At 33.7% G+C, this 24157-nt stretch overlaps 1 protein-coding gene across 4 annotated transcripts in view; it reads left to right on the top strand.

Moving 5' to 3' along the window:
- The window catches only part of LOC139527133 (eukaryotic translation initiation factor 4E transporter-like), a 32092-nt gene that overhangs the window by 758 nt on the left and 7177 nt on the right, over nucleotides 1–24157 (top strand). For all 4 annotated transcript variants that reach the window (XM_071322406.1, XM_071322409.1, XM_071322407.1 and 1 more), the window contains exons 2-21: nucleotides 2715–2823; nucleotides 3613–3686; nucleotides 4449–4579; nucleotides 5115–5256; nucleotides 6742–6949; nucleotides 7323–7356; nucleotides 7789–8016; nucleotides 8364–8542; nucleotides 8998–9148; nucleotides 9395–9622; nucleotides 10140–10259; nucleotides 10806–11176; nucleotides 15866–15979; nucleotides 16790–17159; nucleotides 18383–18486; nucleotides 19847–19995; nucleotides 21704–21809; nucleotides 22057–22156; nucleotides 22781–22995; nucleotides 23761–23905. In XM_071322406.1, coding sequence (XP_071178507.1) covers nucleotides 2715–2823; nucleotides 3613–3686; nucleotides 4449–4579; nucleotides 5115–5256; nucleotides 6742–6949; nucleotides 7323–7356; nucleotides 7789–8016; nucleotides 8364–8542; nucleotides 8998–9148; nucleotides 9395–9622; nucleotides 10140–10259; nucleotides 10806–11176; nucleotides 15866–15979; nucleotides 16790–17159; nucleotides 18383–18486; nucleotides 19847–19995; nucleotides 21704–21809; nucleotides 22057–22156; nucleotides 22781–22995; nucleotides 23761–23905 — 3278 coding nt within the window. The remainder of the gene's footprint in view (nucleotides 1–2714; nucleotides 2824–3612; nucleotides 3687–4448; nucleotides 4580–5114; nucleotides 5257–6741; nucleotides 6950–7322; nucleotides 7357–7788; nucleotides 8017–8363; nucleotides 8543–8997; nucleotides 9149–9394; nucleotides 9623–10139; nucleotides 10260–10805; nucleotides 11177–15865; nucleotides 15980–16789; nucleotides 17160–18382; nucleotides 18487–19846; nucleotides 19996–21703; nucleotides 21810–22056; nucleotides 22157–22780; nucleotides 22996–23760; nucleotides 23906–24157) is intronic.

The raw sequence follows: 24157 nt of genomic DNA on the forward strand, positions 1-24157 counted from the left end.
CAATTTACCTTGCCAATCTGTCATGTCTGTTAAAGGCTATTTAACTTTTAGCTATTTATCCTCTGTAACGGAGTAAACAGCTTGGTGGTGTCATAGTAGAGTGTTAGCCTCGAGTGAGGGATGTTGTGAGTTGGAACCTCTGCCGGGTCAAACCAAACACTTTAAAATTGGTATTTGCTTCTTCTCCGCTAAGGACGCTGCATTTAAGAATAAGAGCAGAGACTGGTGGAAATAATGTGTCCTGGTTAAGTGACATTCCTTCAGAGCTAGCACGTTAAAAATCTGGCTCAATGTGTCGGTCTACATACAAAGCAGGGTAAATCTTAATATTACATTAACATGTTCTCTTATTAACATGTTCCCTTCCTAAATATGCTTATTATCATGCCGCTGGACGTTAAGCAGCAATCGATCGATCATCCTCATCATCATCAAGGAAATAATCTGATTACACTTTTAATAATCCCTTTGGAGTTCTGTGTAGTAAACAATTTTCTAATATGGCAAAAGCGAAATGTGTTGATGTAACAGGATATTTGGCAAGTCTGCCTGCCCTTATAAACCTTAATCCTTATTACATAAATGTAATACATTTGATAATGGAAACGTAATGTGTCAGAGACAACAACTCATCGAAAGAACAAAAAAACATCCCATGGCCACATTTGGTCTTCAACACAGACAAATGACAGATTAAAAATCCCAAACCTGGTTGGGGGCTTCAGTTATTTTTTTTCGCTTTTTACGTATGTACCTCAGCACAAACCTGTGTCACTTACGTTAGTATCAGCATTATATACAAGTCTTTTAAAACTTAAAACAGACCTGTACAAATTGAAGAATTTCATAGTTTACTGGTCTGTAGTTTATCACGATTATTTCCCATTGTATTTTGATGAATTTAGTTATAATGAAACAGGGATCTCCATGGATGAAAATTGAACGATGGAGGAACTTTCATATCACAAACCGTGTCTACGCTGTATAGTGTAGCGCGATCTGAAGTATTTTATCCCTCTATACAAGGAATGGTGAACATGCTAAATCATTGCTTATTTAAATTATATTTATTTGAATTTTCATTATAGAATTTGAAGTATCAATATTTTCATTTATTGCCGTTTTTAACCATTCAAATGCCAAGTCTTCGTGGTCCCCCTTTAGTCGAGAATGACCAAAAGCTGTCATGAAGGTCCCCATGTAGATTTCTTGTATTTTTGGTAATTGTTATGGGGGTTAAAAATCAAATGATGTGGAGCTTATTTTTCATGGACAGTTGTCATATTCAGAAATTCAGAACCCATTACCGGTATGGCTGATTTGCAGCAACAACAAAACGATTCGTACGGGTTATGTAAAAGGTTAAAGAGATTTGTAAAGCAAACATTGACAAATGAAAACGTTTTTAATGACTTTATCTGTCAAATTGATGCTGTGCAACATGCATCTTTCGAGTCTGAATAGAAACCGGAAATGCGGATGTATCAATTTGATTGTAATATACGAAATGAATTCGGAATTACGATACGATATTTCTTTACAGGAAATATTTAAGTTTTTACTTTTAAACTTTTAAAGTAATTCTAAATTATCGTTACAGCAGTACTAGTATTCAAGTTATTTGCAATGAAATAATATTTACTGTTTTGCGTCTTATTTTGTACTTCTAATTAAAAAAAGGGGGATGCTGATTACGTAAGTCAAAATAAAGCACGTGTTCGACTTGTTAAACTGTTTTCTTTGTAACTGGATTATTAATTTTTTTATTTAATCTAAATTATCATAATCATTTGCTAAAACTTAGTTGATTAATTCGACAAATGGATCGTCTTTCCTCAGATAGTATTCTCCTGTGTGGTTTGTTGATCTACCTGTACAAGCTCAGGTACAAGTGATTAGCGATCTTAATCCGGATATCCCTCAGGCGTTAGAACTGTATTGGATTATAACATAAAAAGCCTAAGGGTTATGCAATTACATGCATTTGATTATAATTGAAAAAAAAATGGCGTCGGGCTGCAAAAAACGATGAAGTTTTTAACGATGGCGGAAGACAATGTAACGATGGCGCAAGACAATTTAACGATGGCGCAAGTCATTTGACGATGGCGCAAGACATTTGAACGATGGCGGGGTGCCATCGTTAAACAGGCCATGGAGATCCCTGATGAAACCAGTATCAGTTATTCATGTGCTTATTCTTTGGTTGTCTATGTTGTGTTTTTTCATGTTTTGCCATGGATTCATCAATTTAAAGATTAAAGGTGGTATTGTGGCCAAGAAAATGGCTATCCACAAGAGTTTTAAATAATGTGGATGTAAGCAATTATAGGCAACTGTCATGACTGTACCACCTTCAATAATGAAAAAAAACATATATATTATAGGGTATAGTCAGCTTTTAAAGGCCCTACTGACTAACAATTTTGTTTGAATGCCTCTTTGGTATCTTTTGCTTTCTTTTTCAAGACATACATTTTGTAACCAGTCTTTGAATATAGCATGCTAGACTCCATGTCAAAAGCATTATGATCATGATGATGTAAAGCATTAACTAAATGCAAACTTTCATAGTAGGTTGATAGTTTGGTCATGGAGGGCTAATCAGTTGACTTTAATATTTAATTGATTTCCTGGTGTAACATTAGACATTTTCTGTATGAATAAATTTTTTTGTGGAGAGATATGTGACTGTAAAATGTTTATTATTTCAGAATGGAAAAAGAATTTAATTCTGATGACAGTGGCAGGAATACCCCAAGAGAGGTTGTTCTGACAAGGTCTGATACACCTGGACCTACACCAGCATATATCTACAGTAGGGTAAGTTGTTAGAGGAACATCTGAGGTCTAACATATGGTAATCTTTGACCATTTGTGAAAGAAACAATTCAGAAGAGTCGCAGTACAGAACTGCCAGACCAATTTGCATCAAAACACAATACATTGTATTTACTCTTTAGTATTACAATATGCAAAACAATGTAAAAGAAAAACTATTGCAGTCTTGACAAGAAACTTGGTCAAATAAGAGGGTATTTGGAAACATCATCAGGGTCAAGGTTCCGTAGTCATACTTCATGTACTTCACACATTGGCTGATAATTTAACAAAAATGTGTTCTAGGAAACTCATTTTTAGGATGAAAACAGAAGGGCATGATAGTTGTTGATAGATATATATGAAGATGTGGTATGAGACAACTGTCCATCCAACATGTCCAAGTCACAATTTATAAAAGCAAACCATTGTAGATCAAGGTACGGTCTTCAACACAGACACTTGGCTCACATCGAACAGCAAGCTATAAATGGTCCCCTAAAATTACTATTGTAAAAGCATATCATATAAAAACCTGAAATCCTTCAATATCCAGTTTGAAACCAGTATATTAATGAAATTTAACATGCCATACTTTTTTTGATGTTCATTTATAATCTATTTGTTTATGTTTGTATACGATATATAACTATATTTTCTTATATTTCTATTGTCAAGTCTAAAAGTTACTTCAAATTGTTAACACCAACAATGTTCCTATTTATACTTTACTGGTACATGTTTTTGAAAACAAAATGATACATTGTAATTGGTTGTATCTTGATTTTACAGGACCAGTTGTATGAGTTTGCCAACAGTAAAACAGCAAAGAAAAGACCAGTTTGTTTGTCTACTGATTATGATAAGTATGCAGTATTTACTTCTAATGTTAGAGCTATTCTAAATCCATTTATGTGGAGGACCCATATCCAGTAATAAAGAGCCTCCAACACCAATTTTAAATACAACGACCCCTAGTTACATTTTAATATTAAATGTATTGACCCCTATTTTAAAATCTTAAACAATGAGCCTTACCATGAAGTCATTGAACATGTTAAAAAATGCATTGATGATCTATATATGGGTTTTGAAGCAAAAGGTAGTTTCACTTCTGCAATTAAAAAAATTAAAAATAAATCTCAGTTTAGAAGCTTGATATGAAAATAATTTTGTAGTTACACATGTTAAAATACAATAGTTGTTTGCATGCAGAATCTCTGCTTTTACAACTGAGGAGATAACTCTGTAAAAATCAGCTGTATTTTTTAATCACTTTCTATTGTTTATTGAAATATTAAGCTTCTGAATGATAAAAAGTAGTATTTGTAGATCTGCTACATGTATATATCCAACAATTTTTTTCCAATAAAGTGAGTCATGTGAGTGGTTCAAGATTTTTTTAATTATTCATATTTTTGTCTAAGGGTCAAAGTAAATATTTTGTCAAAATTTAATGAAAATTAAATGAACCAAATTAATTTCAGTCAAGGTGTTTGGTACCACCTTAACGTTTACATTTGTATATATCTTTCTAAAGATAAATATTCTATACAATTACAAAATAAAGTGTTGTAGACCAAGTTGTTTTACATTTTATTTGGAAAGGAATTTTGTTATGTTTTTAGCACCGAGGGTTTATGGGACCCAGAGAAATGGTTTAGATCTTTCGACAGTGGTGTTGGTGACAGATTGTCTCCTCTGAATGTAGGAGAGAAAGAAAAGAAAACTGAATATCTAAACAAAAGAAGACCATCTGGTAAGTAAGATTTTTATGACATTTTGGATGAAAAGAAGGTTTTTGTATAAAAGTTGTTTTGAAATGTAAAAAGTAGATTCTTTATATTGAATAAATCAGATACTTAGATATAAGAAGATGGGGTATGAGTGCCAATGAGACAACTCTCTATCTAAATACTTGTTGGTGTTTTCTGGTCAACATTTTATGACCTCATCGCTGTGAGACAAATATCAATTAAATGTCATAAAATTGAGACTGATATGACATGTATGAGTTGTACACTGTTTGTTGTTCATCTGAGAGATTTGATATTATATTTCAGATTTATAAATTTTGATTTCACCATTTCCAATATCTTAAATAATTTAGAAAAATGTTCTTTTCTCTTCTTCAATCTAAAAAATCTTTACAAAAGCATTGAAAGACTTAATGCCAAGAAATAAGCAGAAGAGTGGAAAGAGTAAGGATTTATGATAGAGAGTCCTCATTATGTCTTTCATTCTTATTTATAACAGAGAGCCCTCATTATGTATTTCATTCTTATTTTTGACAGATCCCAAAGAGAGACTCAAGGAAGAAAAAGATGGTATAGTACTGAGTCCCCAGAGGAGGAGTTTTGGGACAGGATGCCATGTGACAGCTCCCGTGATGACAAGACAAGTTAGTTGTCCTGCAGATTATAAGGACGACAACAGGTACTTTATCATGTATAGGCAGACATGTACGATCTGTATTCTCTTTGTGGTTTTCTTTTCAAAACAATCCAAGCTCAGGGGTTTAAATTAGCGGTGGGTTTGTTTGGTTATTTATAAACAATTTTTTACTAAAAATGTAACTTTAAAAAATAAAAGAGGACCTTTAAGTATTTTTGGTCTAATATGCTGGACCATCCTTTGCCTAAAGTAAATTTGAAAGCCTGAAAGCAGTTGTATTATTATACTGCTAAATGTTTGTACACAAAAAAAAATATAATTTGTGGATGAATAAATATTCATTTAAATCTTATTTAAAAATGATTTTATGCCCCACCTACGATAGAAGAGGGGCATTATGTTTTCTGGTCTGTGCCTCCGTTCGTTCGTCCGTCCGTCTGTGCGTCCGTTCGCTTCAGGTTAAAGTTTTTGGTCAAGGTAGTTTTTGAAGAAGTTGAAGTCCAATCAACTTGAAACTTAGTACACATGTTCCCCATGATATGATCTTTCCAATTTTAATGCCAAATTATAGTTTTGACCCCAATTTTGTGGTCCACTGAACATAGAAAATGATAGTGCGAAGTTCAGGTTAAAGTTTTTGGTCAAGGTAGTTTTTGATGAAGTTACAGTTACATCAACTTGAAATTTAGTACAAATGTTCCCTATGATATGATTTTTCTAATTTTAATTCCAAATTAAAGGTTTGACCCCAATTTTCACGGTCCACTGAACATAGAAAATGATAGTGCGAGTGGGGCATCCGTGTACTATGGACACATTCTTGTTCATAATGAAATAAAAAACAATAAACCTCTGTGCAAAATTGTTTCTGAAAATCATAACATTTTATAAAACAAACAAAGCAAAACATATAGTTAATGGATAAATAATTAGTATAGATTTGTATATTCTACATTATTTTTATGCCCCACCTACGATAGTAGAGGGGCATTATGTTTTCTGGTCTGTGCTTCCGTCCTTCTGTGCGTCTGTTTGTCCGTCCGTCCCACTTCAGGTTAAAGTTTTTAGTCACTGTACTTTTTGATGAAGCTGAATTCCAATCAACTTGAAACTTAGTACACTTGTTGCTTATGATATGATCTTTCTAATTTTAAAGCCAAATTACACTTTTGACTCCAATTTCACGGTCCACTGAACATAGAAAACGAAAGTGTGAGTTTCAGGTTAAAGTTTTTGGTCAAGTTAGTTTTTGATGAAGTTGAAGTCCAATCAACTTGAAACTTAGTTCACATGTTCCCTATGATATGATCTTTTCTAATATTAATGCCAAATTAGATTTTTTACCCAATTTCACCGTCCATTGAACATGGAAAATGATAGTGAAAATGGGGCATACATGTACTTTGGACACATTCTTGTTTTTTAATAAGCCACAGAATTTTCACAAAATAGAGGTGGTAGAATTGCCAATTATCAATTTAAAGGTTTAAAAGGAAAGATGTAAACAATCACATGTCTATTTTACAGAAATGTCAGACGAATTGGTAGTGGTAGAATCCAAATCGACCGAGATAGAGGAGAAAGAGAACGTGAACCTCAGCATGCTCAAAGGGAGCGTGAACCTCAGAGAGAACGTGACTATAGGGCGATCCGTGATAGATTTGATGATGGAAGAGATAGGAGATATGATAACAGGGGAGACAATCGAGGCTACAGAAGGGAGTATGATGACAGGGTAAATATAAAAAAGAAGATGTGGTATGATTACCAATGAGACAACTCTCTACTAGAGGCCAAATGAAGCAGAAATTAACAACTATAGGTCAACGAACGGCCTTCCACAATGAGCTAGCCCATACCGCATAGTAAGCTTTAAAAGGCTATAAATAACAAAATAAAAGTTTGTTTTTACATGAAAAAGTAACCTTGCTATACTAAAGTGTGGAAAAACTATTAAATTTACCTAATTTTGCTTGTACAAAGCTCTATTTTGAAAATGCTAAAAATCTCATAATTGGATTTGATTGGACAGTCACCATTTTGATTGCCTTGAAAAACCAACTATCTCATTTACATAATTTAAAAAGTTTTTTTCCATCATTTTTCAGAGGGACTTCAGTCGGCATTTCAGCAGAGACAATGGTTAGTATGATACATTTATTATTTATTTATTAGTTTGTTTTTGAATAAATAAATAGTTATAAGTGTAAATACAAAGCTTATTTTAATATCAAATACTTATAAATTGTTTAGCAATATTTCATTTTCATTACTAAGTCAGAAATTCAACAGTGAATACTATTCATCCTACATAGTAATTTTAAACTATAATCTTCTTGAATTGTTGAAATCTCATTTCATGTATGTCATGTGGCAGAGTTAAAAAATAATAAATTGGTAGCCATATAAATTTTGATTTTAGAAAAAAAAAAATCAGATTTTGTGTAATTGTTTAAGTCTGTCCTTTCAGTTTGAAATGAATATACATTGACTTGAAATTAACCTTCACCTTGTCCAAATCTTGAAAATTGTCTAGTGATAAATGTAAATCTGAGTGTTTTGTGTCAATTGTAGGTCGTAACAGACACGATTCTTACCGTCACCGTGAAGAAGAGGAGCCAGAATGGTTCTCAGAGGGACCCACCAGTCAAAATGATCGCATAGAACTTCACGGATTTGAAGGCCCCAGAGAGGTCAAAGAGGAACATGTGAAGGGCAAGGACGATGAAGAAGACGATAACAACATGGATACTGGATTTGATGAGGAATATCACGAAGAGGCTCAACAGGATGAATCAAATAGTAAGGAAACTTCATTTCAGATATTGAATTCAAACAAACATATTTGATGGGGCATTTATTGTTACCTTGTCAGTCAGTAGACTGACTGTATGGCTGTCCTTATGAAAGTATGTCCCAAAATTGGTTTCTGTTCTGTAACTTTAGTTTGCCTCATTCAAATACTATGAAACTTATACACTATGCTTGCTACCACAAAAGTCAGATAATGAACCAATTTGATTGGCTTCATTTTAATGTTCTTGAGTTTGTCCCTTTCAAACATTATATGCAAACAGGCATCATCTGTGTATTATGGACACATTTATTGTATTATAAAAGCACATTTTTTATGCTGTTTCATTTTACAGAAAGTTCAGAAGTAAAAGTAGCTGATGTGAAGGAAAGAAATGGAAGTCTGGAGACAAATGAGTCAAGTTCACCTGAAGAATCAAATAACTCTGGCAGTCTACATGTCCAATCACCACAGGCAACAAACTTGTTTGACTTTAATGAGTTCTTCAAGATAGAAAACCTTCCAGGCTTAAATGTATGTATTTTGGTATCAACATTTAAAATTGTATTTCTAATTCGTTAATATAATCACTTTTTGAACATTGACTTTGCCATGCCAAACAAACAAACAAAAAACCACAAAGAGTCAAACAACAGCACAAAAACACAACTGACAACCAAAGACCGGGTGATATTGTGGGCTCCATAAGGATAAAAAGGAAACTGCTTCTCATGTAGCACCTGTTATGTTGCTCATGTAAGTGCAAAATTCAGTTTAATTTGGTGGGTCACAATGAAAAGATTAGCTATACCTTGTATCTTATCCAGCAAAAGTGATATTGGAGAAGAAATAAAAGCTGGCATCACTACACTACACTTTTGCTATTTATGTTAATAAACTGCTTTTTCTCTAGATATCAAATTGTTATTTACATTTGAGCATAATTAATTTTGATTGTTGTATTAAAATAGGACTTATTGACTTTGTAGGAAGGGGGTAGTCCCACTGCTGAAGTACAGACTGGATTCCAGAGTCGATTCAGTCGCTGGTTCTCCTCCCAGCATGGAGGAGGCAGTATGGGTAATAGCCGAGAGAACAGTCGTAGATCGTCAATCAATGAAGACTTTGGATATCTCAATGGTCAGTTAATTTTACACTTATATTCAATTGAAGTAGTTGTTGGTATAATAATAATAAATTCCATGCTGTACATCACTGTATGACTATTTATTTAAATTTAATATTTAATCAATAATTTTTTTAAAAGTCTTAATGGATTGGCCTGGATTTTTTTTAAAAGTTTTCCAAAATTTTGAATCTGAAGAATTAGGGTCAATTTGGGGTTAGCATTTGTGTATTGTATGTCTCTTTTAAATATATTTTCAGAACTACTAAGTGGAACCAAAAGTCCAATTGTTCCCTCACCACCACCTAACACCATTAATTCTATGTACGACAAGTCTGTGTTCATGACACCAGGCAACAGCACGTTCTCTGACAAACCACAGTGTATAAGTATGGACATGTCTGTCTCACAGAAAAACATTATAGCTCCAATGTTAAACAGTATATTCCAGAATTCTGGATCTTCTCATCACAAGCGTAATGATAGCAGTAAGTAGTTAAAATGCTGAGGTTCACTAGTGCAATATTCCCCCCATAATTTAGCATCCTGGTAAACATGGATATTTGAAAAACCATCTTGTTTCTGAAAATTATTGCATCACATCAATAATACAATCTATAAGAAAACCAAGTCAAATTGCATCCCATTTAAGAAATATAGCATCACATTACCATGATGCTAAAAGACCCTGGAGAGAACACTGCTAGTGCAAATTTGTCTTTGCATCCATGAATTTAACCCGCACACAAAAAGTTGTTGCAATTGAATAGTGAATCATTTTGAACAGTAATTGTATAGATTGCAGCAATTTACAGGACAAAAACTTCAATTGAGTAGTTGTTAAAATAGATCTATCGTAATATTTAAGTTAACATATTTGAAATGGAAACCTAGAACAAGACTTAAAAATGAAAATAACTGACATCCTTTGAGAGCTAATTCTATATATCAAACAGTCAATCCTGAAATCACAATTTTTCATTAAAGTATTTTATTTGTTTACAGACAGCAGTAATTACAGTGTACAGGATGTGGAGGCCCAGCTGAAGGCTTTATTGTTTGGAAGGAAAGACTCCACTGCCTCTAGTAGTGGTAATAACAGTCCTGCTGTGTCCTCTCCTAGAAGTAAGTCTCCATTGTACACAACATAACTGTTTCATTGGTCTAGTGGTTAACATTCCTACTGAAGTTTGTGTTTAATCAAATCATAAACATCTATACATTGGGCCTCAGTAGCCAAGTTCACTTATTTGCCTACAATGATTATGATCCTGTCATTGCTATGTTGTGAGTTCACCCCTGTACCAAATGTTATGATACTTAAAATGCAATGCTTGTTACCTGAAAACACAGATCAAGTTCTAATTTGGGTGGTGTCACTTTCCGGTTTTAGAGTAATACTCTGTTACAAGTGGAAATATTGCTGAATTTTTCAATTCTGTTCTCTAACTAAAGTTTGCGCCTCAACCAGATGAACATTATGAAACTTATACACAATGTTAATTACCACAAAACTCAGATCAATTTTAAATTTGGGTTACATAATTTTAGAGTTATGTCCCTTTATAATGTAATATGCAAGCAGGGGCATCCTAATCTGTGTCCCATAGATTCATTCTCCATTTATTTATGTACTTGAAAAAGATTTGACAATGTTAATTTTGTTAATAGATGTGCCATACATCAAGACTGTACAGGAACTGGAAGCTGATATGAAGCCAACGACCACACCTGGTGGACATAACTACCCACAGCAACCAATCCCCCACCCACTGGCAATGAATCATCACAAGATTGAAAGACAGAACAGAATGACGCCTCCTGGTGCAAGAATGACTCCTCCTGGTGTGAGAATGACTCCTCCTACTGTGATTCACCATCACCAACCACACCAGCAACAACATCAGCAGCATCAGCAGCCCTCGTCTCAACAATCTTCCCGACGATCAAGTGAAGATGAAGGAGATTTGACGGCATTTAATAAATTATTGAGTCTGATGCAAGCTGGGGCAGCCGCAGCTGTAGAGTCACCTAAAATTCCAGTAAGTTTCTGTTTCATTGTAATGTTTGAAATCTGAATATTGTAATATGTGTTATTATCGCTCTTTTACAAAATTTTCCTTTGATCTTACTGATTGGTTATTTCCTTTCTCAGCACAGTAGACATAGTAGAGTGATATGAAAAGTTATTGCTAGAAACTGTGAGCGCACTTTGGTTTGTCAATGAAATTGACAACATCGTCATAAGAAAAATAGTGATACACAGATTATCGTCGGTCATCTCACCTCGATTGTAATTCTCATTTTTTCCCTACTGGCTCCAGCAAGAAAATCAATCTGGTTGAGATGATCAATGATAATCTATAAATATTATTTTCCTAACAACAAAGATATTCGTTTTACTATGTTTAACTGAAATAGAAATTATAAAAACCGAAAGAAAAAAAATATTCAAATTTTAAGATATGCGCATTTACAGGAGAATTGATCTCCACTAGATAAAACTTATGGTACACACTAGATACTAATATTGCAAAAACCAAACACATTTTACAATTGCCAGTTGCGCACACAAGACTACAGACGACTATATAACAGGAGCAAGAAAAAGATAACATTATTATACCCTAATGAAAACAATTAGACCGTTGGTTTTCCCGTTTGAATGGTTTTACACTAGTAATTTTGGGGCCCTTTATAGCTTGTTGTTCGGTGTGAGCTAAGGCTCTGTGTTGAAGGCCGTACTTTAACCTATAATGGTTTACTTTTTAAATTGTTATTTGTATGGAGAGTTGTCTCATTGGCACTCACACCACATCTTCCTATATCTAATCAAAGTATTTCTCATATGTCTTGCAAGCATAACTCTTTAGACAGATATCGAAACTTTACACTAAACATTACCTAAGAATGTGGATTTGTGAAATGTTGAAGGGGAGATAATCCATGTAAAATGAAAGGAGTAGATAATCGAATTAACTTAATTCTTTATTTGATTGTCAGAGGGTATCCTTTTGAGAGTTCATTCACAGTTCTAGTTTTATATTGTATAAAGCAATGTTTCCCTCAATGCAAATTTTCCTGGAATGGCACTTAACCCTTTCGCCGATAAGTCCCGGTTTACCGGGATTCACGCTTCAGACAGCTGACGATGAGTCCCGTTTTACCGGGATTGGAATACCTCTTTTATATTTCCCGCTCAAAACAGTGCAAACATGAGTTATCTTTCTTTTATGAATACCTGGATGAAAGTGTAAACATGGGGCTTCCGTTTGTTGAAAACCGTGTCAAAATCAGACGAAATTTACGGAATTTACGAGAATTTGAAATGAGGGAACATTTTTTTTGAAAGAATATGGAAGAATTGAAGCCAAACTAGTATACTTTTTTTGACATAAAATGTCGTTTTATGTACAAAACACTTGGAATGGACATCGTTCAGTGCGAGGAATTTGTACAGCCTCATAAAATTTTTCAAAATTTTCCCGTTTTGGGTTAAAAAATTACGATTTGGGGTCTTAGAGCAGAATTTTGAGAATTTCACCTAGATAAGGCTGAAAATTTGAAAAGTTGAATATTTTATGAAGAATAAATTATCAAAACATGAACAAAACTGTGAACATGGTGTTAGTGAATGAAATAAATACACAAATAACTACAAACAAGTTTTTATTGACATTTATTATGAAGATCTCCCACTTGAGTAATAGTAGCCAGGGAAGCCGTCGTCTCAGAGTAGCTTCTGTCTGGGCAGCAATCGGTGAAAGGGTTAAGGAGGCTCATGGGAAAAAAAACCAACATTTTTTTCATTACAAATTTTATTTATTACACTATTAGTTATTACTTTATAATATGGTACAAAAATCAACCAAAAAAATCGATTCGGTTTGGCCCCAGATGACTTAAAATTTTTGCGTTCGTATAATGGTATGATGTCGTCATCGTCTGCGTCGTTGTCCAAAGACACATTAGTTTCCAGACAATAACTTAAGTTTAAGTGAATCAATCTCTATGAAATTTATTAAGAAGGTTCAATACCACAAAAGGAAGGCTGGGATTATGAGTATGATTATAGGGATGATGGTCCCAACCGTTTTGAAATTAGGGGCCCAAAAGGGGCCCAAAACAAGCATTTTTCTACTTTCAGGATATCATCTTGTGTATAAGTATTTCAATTGCTCTGAAATTGTACCACAATGTTTCATTCCACAGTTAGAAGGTTTGAATTGATTTTAGGTGTTATGGTCCCAATGGTTTAGGAACCACTATAGGAAAGTTGGGATTGATATTTGGGGTTATGGTCCCAGCAGTTTCATAATTAGGGGCCTAAAAGGGGCCCAAATAAGCATTTTTGTATTTTCCAGACAATAACTTATGTTTAAGTGTATAAATATCTCTGAAATAATACCACAAGTTTCCATACCATGAAGGGATGGTTAGTATTGACTTTGGGGGTGGGGTTATTGCTGAAAATGTTTTAAGGTGAAAAGCCAAAAGAGGGTGAAAAGCTAGGTTTTTCTGGTCAATGGACAATTAAGACAATTTAAAAAAGCAGTGTAATGGAGGTAACTCAAGAATATTTAACATACAATGTTGGGTATGTTCAGATTTACCTTCCTTGTAAATTATGTATAAAGAAATGTCAGGTTTTGAACTAATTGCAAAACAAAAGGGAGCTGGTAGTAGTTTTCATTTTTTTTCCCCAAATTTCTCAAAGTTTGAAGAAGAAATCTTTAATTACACAATATTGTGCATTAGGTTTGTAAGATCTTGACATTTGTTTTGTGTCAGAAACTCATATTATGTCAAAAATTTTATCACAACCCAAATGCAGAGCTGTATTAAGCTTGAATGTTGTGTTCATACTTCAAGTTTTGCCCCAACTGATCTGGGTTTGACCTCTGCAGTCGTAGAAGCTGCGCCCTGCAGAGCACCCTGGTTATCATTGAAAAAGCTCCAAATTATCTCCCTTTGGTGCAAAAATACCATTTTTAGCTCACCTGGCCCAAAGGGCCTAGTGAGCTTTTCCCATCACTTGGCGTCCGTCGTCGTCGTCCGTTGTTGTTAGCTTTTACAAAAATCTTTTCCTCTGAAACTACTGGGCCAAATTAAACCAAACTTGGCCACAATCATCATTGGGGTATCTAGTTTAAAAAATGTGTGGCGTGACCCGGTCAACCAACCAAGATGGCCACCACGGCTAAAAATAGAACATAGGGGTAAAATGCAGTTTTTGGCTTATAACTCAAAAACCAAAGCATTTAGAGCAAATCTGATATGGGGTATAATTGTTTATCAGGTCAAGATCTATCTGCCCTGAAATTTTCAGATGAATCGGACAACCCGTTGTTGGGTTGCTGCCCCTGAATTGGTAATTTTAAGGAAATTTTGCTGTTTTTGGTTATTATTTTGAATATTATTATAGATAGAGATAAACTGTAAACAGCAATAATGTTCAGCAAAGTAAGATTTACAAATAAGTCAACATGACCGAAATGATCAGTTGACCCCTTTAGGAGTTATTGCCCTTTATAGTCAATTTTTAACAATTTTTCGTAAATCTTAGTTATCTTTTACAAAAATCTTCTCCTCTGAAACTACTGGGACAAATTAATCCAAACTTGGCAACAATCATCTTTGGGGTATCTAGTTTTAAAAATGTGTGGCGTGACCCGTTCAACCAACCAAGATGGCCATGGGCTAAAAATAGAACATAGGGGTAAAATGCAGTTTTTGGCTTATAACTCAAAAACCAAAGCATTTAGAGCAAATCTGACATGGGGTTAAATTGTTTAGCACATCAATATCTATCTGCTCTACAATTTTCAGATGAATCTGACAACCCGTTGTTGGGTTGCTGCCCGTGAATAGGTAATTTTGCTGTTTTTGGTTATTATCTTGAATATTATTATAGATAAAGATAAACTGTAAACAGCAATAATGTTCAGCAAAGTAAGATTTACAAATAAGTCAACATGACCGAAATGGTCAATTGACCCCCTAAGGAGTTATTTTCCTTTATAGTCAATGTTTAACAATTTTCATAAAATTTGTAAATTTTTATTAACATTTCCACTGATATTACTGGGCCAATTCATTATAGATAGAGATAATTGTAAGCAGCAAGACTGTTTAGTAAAGTAAGATTTACAAACACATCACCATCATCAAAACACAATTTTGTCATGAATCCATCTGCTTCCTTTGTTTAATATTCACATATACCAAGGTGAGCGACACAGGCTCGTTTGGTACTAAAATTGAAATATCTTCTTTAACTCATTGTGACCTATATTTTTATTATTGTTTTCAAAAAAGCTTTACATAAACTAAATAATTGTAAAGTTTTAGCGATTTCTGTAATTAAGTTCTTTTTTTATTTCGATATTACCTTTATTTCTCCTATTAGTTCAATAGAAAAAAAGGACATTAACAAAAATGTATGCTTCTTTTGGAGGCAGATTGTGAGCTTAAATGAACGGTAACCCCATTTTTTTATTTCATTTTTTTATTAAGTATATATTAAATAAAATTGAGAAAGGAAATGGGGAATGTGTCAAAGTGACAACAACCCGACCATAGGGCAGACAAATAAAGTTCATTTATGAAAAAATATAGAGAAATCCTATATTTGGAAAAAAAATTGATTTAGACCCGCGAGCCCCCTTTAACTGATACTCCATAAGTTATAGTACTTGTACAATCTCCAATCCAGATTCTTATTATTTCAGACTCGACAGGAGACCAGGGTTCCTTCCCCACCACAACAGATGATGCAGGCTAGACCTCAGACTCCAAACAGTCAACAGACTCAAGCTCAAATTGCACAAAATGAATTCTTACAGGTAAGCTTATCTGTATTACCATATCAGGAATGAGAGCTGGACTTTGAAAAATCAGACAGCCCCTTTATATCTATGTTAAAATAATATGATATCAATAGAGGCTTAATGTCTGAGCTGATTCAAGTGTCTGAAATTTCTATCCTTGTTCTTTACGTTTTAATTTTCAGATTGAATATATTTGTACTTTATATTGGGTGTCATAAAAAATTGTTGACCCTAAAGTTGTTCTGTACTAACTAAACTTTATTACATAGCTACCAATTAGTTGCTCATAAACTATGTGAATGAGCCAATGGATAATTTAAAATTGGGTGATACTAAAAATAGTAGATAGCCTTTCTGCATGGTCACAAGCAAGAGTAAATCTGTACTGCCTCGGAAATGAGAATTTTTCACACTTATTTATACTAGTTAATAGAGAGGGAAAAATATTCAGTTAACATGTAAAAGGGCATGACGTTCAGCTGATAGGTACAGGCATGATTAGCATAGAGACAACAAACTGGAGATTTATGAATCATATGAATAATGTATGTTTGCCTTTACAGATTTGAGTTTGATTTGAGTCAATTTTCTATAAATCCACTTTCTTTTTCACGTAAAATGTGCTGACTGCAAGTACCTAAATATTCAAAAGTCATGTTTTAATGGCAGATATGGAGTTAATTATGACACAGGGACAACCACAAGTATAAGTTTGATTAACTTGTCTTATTCCTTTTGCATTTTTGGGCATATAAAATATTTTTAATCTAAACCCCAAGCTGTTAGTTAACAAGACCTTCTTACAATGATATGGTTTCTTTTCAGGCTTTACTTCGTAACAAGGAGCAACAGAACCTGATTAGACAGCAGGCTCTGATGAAGATGAATTACATGACAAAACAATCCACGCCTCTTGCCCAGCCAACACCTTTAGGTCAGCAGACACCAGTTGGCTTACGAACAACCTTGCCCGAATCATTGGCAAATTATATCAAACAGAACCCAACCATCATTACAAAATCAGCCTCCCCAACCCCTCCGCCTCAAACTGTCCTTCAACAGCCACAGGCTCCAACCATGATGAATATCATACAGAACACATCCACACCTAGAGCTCCATCACCGACACCACAACAAGTCATTCCAAACTTCATGCCACAGCCAACATCATCACCTCGTGTACCTTCACCAATCAGTAAGTCACAAGTTTTGTTTTCAATTACTGTGGATTCATTTATTTTCATGGATTGAGGAAACATTGAATTTTCTTTCATATTTGATTTCGTCAATTCATGGTTTTTCAAAAGTCTGAATTTAATCAAATTTGCAATTATTGAACATTGAAATTCCTGGTTTCCCTGTACCCACAAAATCAATGAAAATTAACAGAAAAAAATGAATAGCAGTGGATAGGCTTTATTGGCCAACTGTTGAAAATCAGATCTTTCACTCTGCTATGTCATATATGTAAGACTTCATCGTCACAGATAAGGCCGAGAAAAAAAAGATCGATGTTTCCGGTAACCCGACCGACCCTGTTTTTTAGCCCCGACCCTAACTTTTTTATTGGATCTTCAAAAAAAAAAAAAAAAATTGTATCAACCGACCCCGTTTTTGACACAGGCTTCTGATAGATGACATAATATTTTTTCTCTCTTGCTTCTACTTGCATAGAAAGCCAGTAAAACATTTTATTAATGTCAAAAGGTATTCCAAATAGGTTAAAATCCAAGAAATTTGCACAGCAGGTGCTTCAAAAACATTGCAAATGGCACACTTCCGGTTTTTGAAACTAATTACGGATCCGGACTTGGAAAAACCATGATAATTTTCCGGATTTCATTTACGATGTCAAAAAAAAAAAAAAAAAAAAAAAAAAAAAGAATTCCGACCTACCGACCCTATTTTTCAAAATGATGTTACCGGAAACACATATCTTTTTTTTTTAGGCCTAAGTAGGATCTGAAGACATACTGTAAAGGGTCATGTTCAGATGATCTTATAGCATCCAAATACATATTTCCATACAATATTTTTTATAGAATTTGTTACTTTGAATTGTCAAAGAAAAGTATCTGGTTAAATTGAAATAATTAAGAATATAGCCTGGTTTTACCCAAATAGGTAAAAATGGTTTGAAAAATACTTTTACATTCTATTTCTTCTCTTTTAAAAAAAAATATGTGCCCTATTCAATATGGCTGATATAACCATGAAGTGGCCTATTCTGTAATTTTGCCAAATTCAGCAATGATGTTGTCAGAAATCTGAACTTTCTCTAACTAAAATATAAACATTAAATCTAGATCTCTATCAGCTTCACTACAGTATATGCCTGAAGTTTAATCTATATATATTTAAGATAATAATAAATATGAAATAAAGTTGTACATTATTTTGTATGCTTTGTTATTTTAGTGTTTAGTCAGCAACCACCAATGCATCTCAATGCACCATCACCAATCCATCCATCTCAGTTGACAAGTACATCACCCATCAATGTACCAGCGGTCTCTATGTCTGTAAGTACACCATCTCAGTTGACAAGTACATCACCCATCAATGTACCAGCAGTTTCTATGTCTGTAAGTACACCATCACAGCTGACAAGTACATCACCCATCAATGTACCAGCGGTCTCTATGTCTGTAAGTACACCATCACAGTTGACAAGTACATCACCCATCAATGTACCAGCGGTCTCTATGTCTGTAAGTACACCATCACAGTTGACAAGTACATCACCCATCAATGTACCAGCGGTCTCTATGTCTGTAAGTACACCATCACAGTTGACAAGTACATCACCAATCAATGTACCAGCGGTCTCTATGTCTGTAAGTAAACATCCAAAGTGGCAAATACATCACCCATCAATGTACCAGCAGTCTCTATGTCTGTAAGTAAACATCCAAAGTTGGCAATTACATCACCCATCAATGTACCAGCAGTCTCTATGTCTGTAAGTACACCATCACAGTTGACAAGTACATCACCAATCAATGTACCAGCGGTCTCTGTCTGTAAGTACACCATCACAGTTGACAAGTACATCACCCATCAATGTACCAGCAGTTTCTATGTCTGTAAGTACACCATCACAGTTGACAAGTACATCACCCATCAATGTACCAGTGGTCTCTATGTCTGTAAGTAAACCATCACAGTTGACAAGTACATCACCCATCAATGTACCAGCGGTCTCTATGTCTGTAAGTAAACCATCACAGTTGACAAGTACATCACCCATCAATGTACCAGCAGTTTCTATGTCTGTAAGTACACCATCACAGTTGACAAGTACATCACCCATCAATGTACCAGCGGTCTCTATGTCTGTAAGTAAACATCCAAAGTTGACAAGTACATCATCCATCAATGTACCAGCGGTCTCTATGTCTGTAAGTACACATCCAAAGTTGACAAGTACATCATCCATCAATGTACCAGCGGTCTCTATGTCTGTAAGTACACATCCAAAGTTGGCAAATACATTACACAATAAGAAAATTGTCAAAGTAAACGAGTACACAAACTTTCAATATGAAAGTTGATAAATAAATTACCCATTAATGTTCCAACAGTTGTCATGTCTCCTGGCTAGGGCAGCATAACTATACAATTAAATCGTGCAGCAACCAAGATGTTTTTATATTTTTAGACTGAAAATTAATTATTTTTGAGATAACTGCACCATACAAAGGTATCTGCCTAAACTGTTGATGGGTTTTTCATTTGCTTCATTTAAATCCTTAGATTTGTTAAATGATATTTTGGTCAAATAAAATGTTTTGATTATTTCTAGCTATTGCTTGACACTTTAACTTAAAGAAACCTTTAAAAAAGTGCCTTATTTAATTTACCTTAACCATACATTTTCAGTCGACTGCTTCAATAAGGCCACCTGTTATCCACCGTGGACCAAGTCCACAGGAACTTATAGCTCATACACAAGCCATAATGCAGACAGCTTTACTTAAAAAACAACTGGAAGATCAAAAAGAAAGATTTATGAAGAAACAACAAGAGAGGTATTCTACTAATATATCTCTTTTGCATTTCAAATGAATATTGATAAGACTTTGCAGTAGCTGGTTAATCAATAACTATCTGAGCAGAATTACATGTAAATGTACCAGCAATCTCATTTATGTCTGAGTTTTAGTATGACTAGATGGAATTTTGTAAAATTTATTTATACCTGCATGTTTTAGATAGAAATAAGATGTGGTATGACTGCCAATGAGACAACTCTCCATCCAGGTCACAATGTGTTAAGAGTAAACTATAATAGGTTTTGATTCTATAGGATTTTGACGTTTTTTTCCTTCTTAAAATCTCCTGGTTACACTGACAATAGTGGCTGAAAAATATTTGGATTATATGTGTGATACACTTATGTGCAGTAACATCATGCGACAGATTTTTTACAATAACTTTGCATGCAAACAGATGACATGAAGTCAAATTTATTACTTGCAAGACAATAATATATCATGGATGATTTTAATTTATTTTGACAAAAATTGAACGAAGCTGACGATTTATAGCAAATAATTGTTCATTCTAATGCAACAACGTTTGTAACGTTCATTTTGATTGGATAACGTCACTTTCTTACATGGCATCAATTGATGCTATGGGACGTATGCGCAAGCGCAGACGGCATATGACAGATTTTAAATACATGTTTTAACGTTATTTTCTGTCAGTTTCATTAGAATGGAGTTAACAATATTGTATTTTAAGCTCCGATGGCATCAATTGGGGATTTGATGGTCGCAAATACCCGTTTACTGTCTCCGCTAACGCGTCGCCAGTAAACTTAATTTGCGACCATCAAATCCCCAATTGATGCCGTCGGAGCTTAAAATACAATACAGTTATCTCCTAAATATTGTGTTCTTGTAAATGTTTGGAACCAGAAAAAATAACTTAATTATTTTTCAAATTAAACTGTTGAAATATTAGATAATGCTGTTTTAAGAATATGTTGATACAGTTTTATTGTAAAAAGTCAGCAGGGAAAATATGTCTTATCATACTTATTCCTCTTATAAAAACTATATTGTAATATAAAGGAGTAGGGGCAATAAGGCCCTTATTTGGCCCAAAATTTACTGCAAATTTAAAACTTATCATACATATTTTTAAATTACTGAAAAGTATCTCAGGTAGAAGGAATTCAGAAAAACAAAATAGTTTTGGACATTGAACAAGTTATCATGGCAACAAATCATGCCTTAATTTGCATATTTTGTAAAATTTTGTGATTTTCCTTGTTTTTCATCAAATTTAAAGTATATTTTCCATTGGAAAAGTATGTGCGCACCCAAGAAACAACTTTATATTTGGTGAGATTATGTCAATAGTAATAATAAAGCTTCAGTTTAATTATTTTGTTGTTTCTTGGCTGCGCACGATGTTTCCACAACAGAAATAAAGATGGAAAACTGCATAAATTATGAATTTTCATCGTTTTTGTGAAAACAGTACATATTATGACGTAATTGTGACGTCATCACATAAGAATCTTAATGTTTTTCATTTATATTTCTTGACCCTATGCAATTCTAAAGATTATGTGCCAATTTGAAAAAGTTATCAAACATTTTAATTTTCTTGGGCCAAAACCAGGCCTTAATGCCCCTCCCTACTCCTTTGTAATGAAAAAAATAAAAATAATAATTGATTTTAAAAAGAAGAATTTTTAATAATATGTAATTTTAACATTTGTAGGGCCAAGTCACCTAACCCTACAGGAACACCTATTCCATCAAAGTCACCAAGTATGATGCCGATGCCCATGTCTAACAATCCAGTCATTGTTAATAATCAACCAAAGGTAGGTCTTACACAACTCAGACATGATCTAGGAATCAACTCTGAAACTTTTTTTCAATTAAAAACTTGTCATTCTTAAAAAATAACCGACATACTAGTACATTCAGCAAATGTTTAAACTTGCAAAAGAACACATCTTACATGAAATTTTTAAAGATGTATTTACTACATAACCTGTCCAGCTATAACCAAATGTAGGAGCAGAGACTGGTACATGATAAGTAAAGAACTGGCCTTTTTTGTTTCAGCCTGCAGTGTCAGTAGCTTTTACTCCAACTTCAGTGATGAGAAAGATGCATTCAGACAAAGCCAGTGAAAAGGACAAACAGAAACCAGAGATGGGAGAAGGTAAGAAAACTGAAAGATGATGGAATCCATATACCAACTTATATAGTTTCAAAAATTGCTATATCTAAGATGATAAATTTTGATATTTGAATAAATGGTTCTAATGAATAGTTTAATGTTTTACATCGATAGAAGCATTTTGGTCTGCCTTAACTATTAAATCTTAAGAACCCTGAAACCATTGGTATCCAATCGGCATTCAAACTATAGTTCGACCTTTAAATAGATGATGGTATTGTTACTGAATACCATGTATACATAAATTATCCAAGTTATTATTAAGTTTTCTTTCTGTTTTTATATTTTCATTCTTTCTGTTTTTATATTTTCATGACTATTTTTCCCATTAAATATGTTATCTCTTAGTGATAATGATTTTTTAGTCTTCTGCAATTATACTTTCAAGAGATCTGTAAGAGAATACAGTATGACAAAAAATATCAACAGATAAGAGCTTTGTCCTAATGTGAAATTTTCTCCAACATTGTTCTACAGTCAAGTATGAAATTTTGGTATAGAATTATCCTCGTCAAAAATAGGTGTTCAGCAAAACAATACAGTGATCCTTAACTATTTATTGTGATCTTTTCTAAAATGATAATAAGATCTCACTCCTTTTATTAGGAACACCAGCACCTCCTCCACCAATCAGACAATTAATACGACCTGATGGATCGTTAAATGACGAAGACCACAATAGTCCTAATAATGAAATTGATAGACACCTGAACAACAAGTACCAAGAGTCGAGGAATGGTCCTCAGTCAGATCAACAGTTCAACACTCATGTGCCTCCTCCTGGATATTCTATGGGGTCCAGTACAGGGAACACTGAACAGGTAAATAAAACACCCATATTTGTGTGCATTATGGTAACAAAGACAAAAAATATGTTTAAAGGCCGTACTTTGACCTATAAATGTTTACTTTTTTTCAAATTGTGACTAGGATGGAGAGTTGTCTCATTAAAACTTATACTAAATCTTCTTATTTCTATGTATATTTCATGAGGAATATATTTTTCGCTAGTATTTTTGATTAAGATAAAATCACAAAAATGTACCCTCATGTTCATTTGTTCATCAAGGAGTAGCAGGATTGGAGTAAGCAAAAACCCATAATAAAAACCATTTCAAAGAAGCTTGCCTTGTTAATACTCAAAATAAGCAACTTTACAAAGTAATTGTTTGTATTTGACTCTAAAATCATTATTTTGATAATTCCCATATAAATCAAACAAAAGCTCTGCCTGCTTTCTTCTATATATATTACTGAAAGTTCGAAAATTATTATGTGCACTTATTATTGCGATTTTGTCGGTTTAGACTACTATGTGTTTTAATTTTTTGCGATATTGAGAAAAGTCCTATTGAAATTCATATAAAAAAAATCTTAAAACGCGACTTTAATTTATAACGATTATAACTCTGTCTCATTTTTAGCAGTAATTAAAAACTCGCAATAATTTCTGAATTTACAGTATACCAATCTACTTTATTATTTTGTGCACAAAGAAGGACTTCCATGATTTGATTTTTGTGCTGCTTCATATCTTTACAATAAATTTGAAGAAAAATCTACAGGCTTCTTTATGTTACTTACAGGGAACAGGTGCAAATAAAAATTCTCGTCCTGGACCAAATATGATGTCTAACATGATGCAAGCCAATGGACCACTTCCACAGATGAGTGGGCCTCCACCACTTTTGTCAACACAATTATCCACTCCTGGTAGACCAATTGTCAAAGGTGCGTTTTTACATGTTTTTACAGAATAACTTACTATAAATGGCGGCAATGTTGTGTGCTACATTAAATACTTAATTAAGAATGAACAGTTTGACTTATTGTTTTGGGGACCAATTGAGAAATGGTGTTGCATTAATGATAGGTCAAGAGTATGTTTTTAAAAGACTGTGTAGTGTGAAATATAAAGGTATAATTTGAATTTCAGATTTGTTGTCTATCAAAAATTACATTACTGCTAAGTCTTTCATTCAA

This window comes from Mytilus edulis, chromosome 6 (genome assembly GCF_963676685.1).
Source record: "Mytilus edulis chromosome 6, xbMytEdul2.2, whole genome shotgun sequence".
NCBI lineage: Eukaryota > Metazoa > Mollusca > Bivalvia > Mytilida > Mytilidae > Mytilus > Mytilus edulis.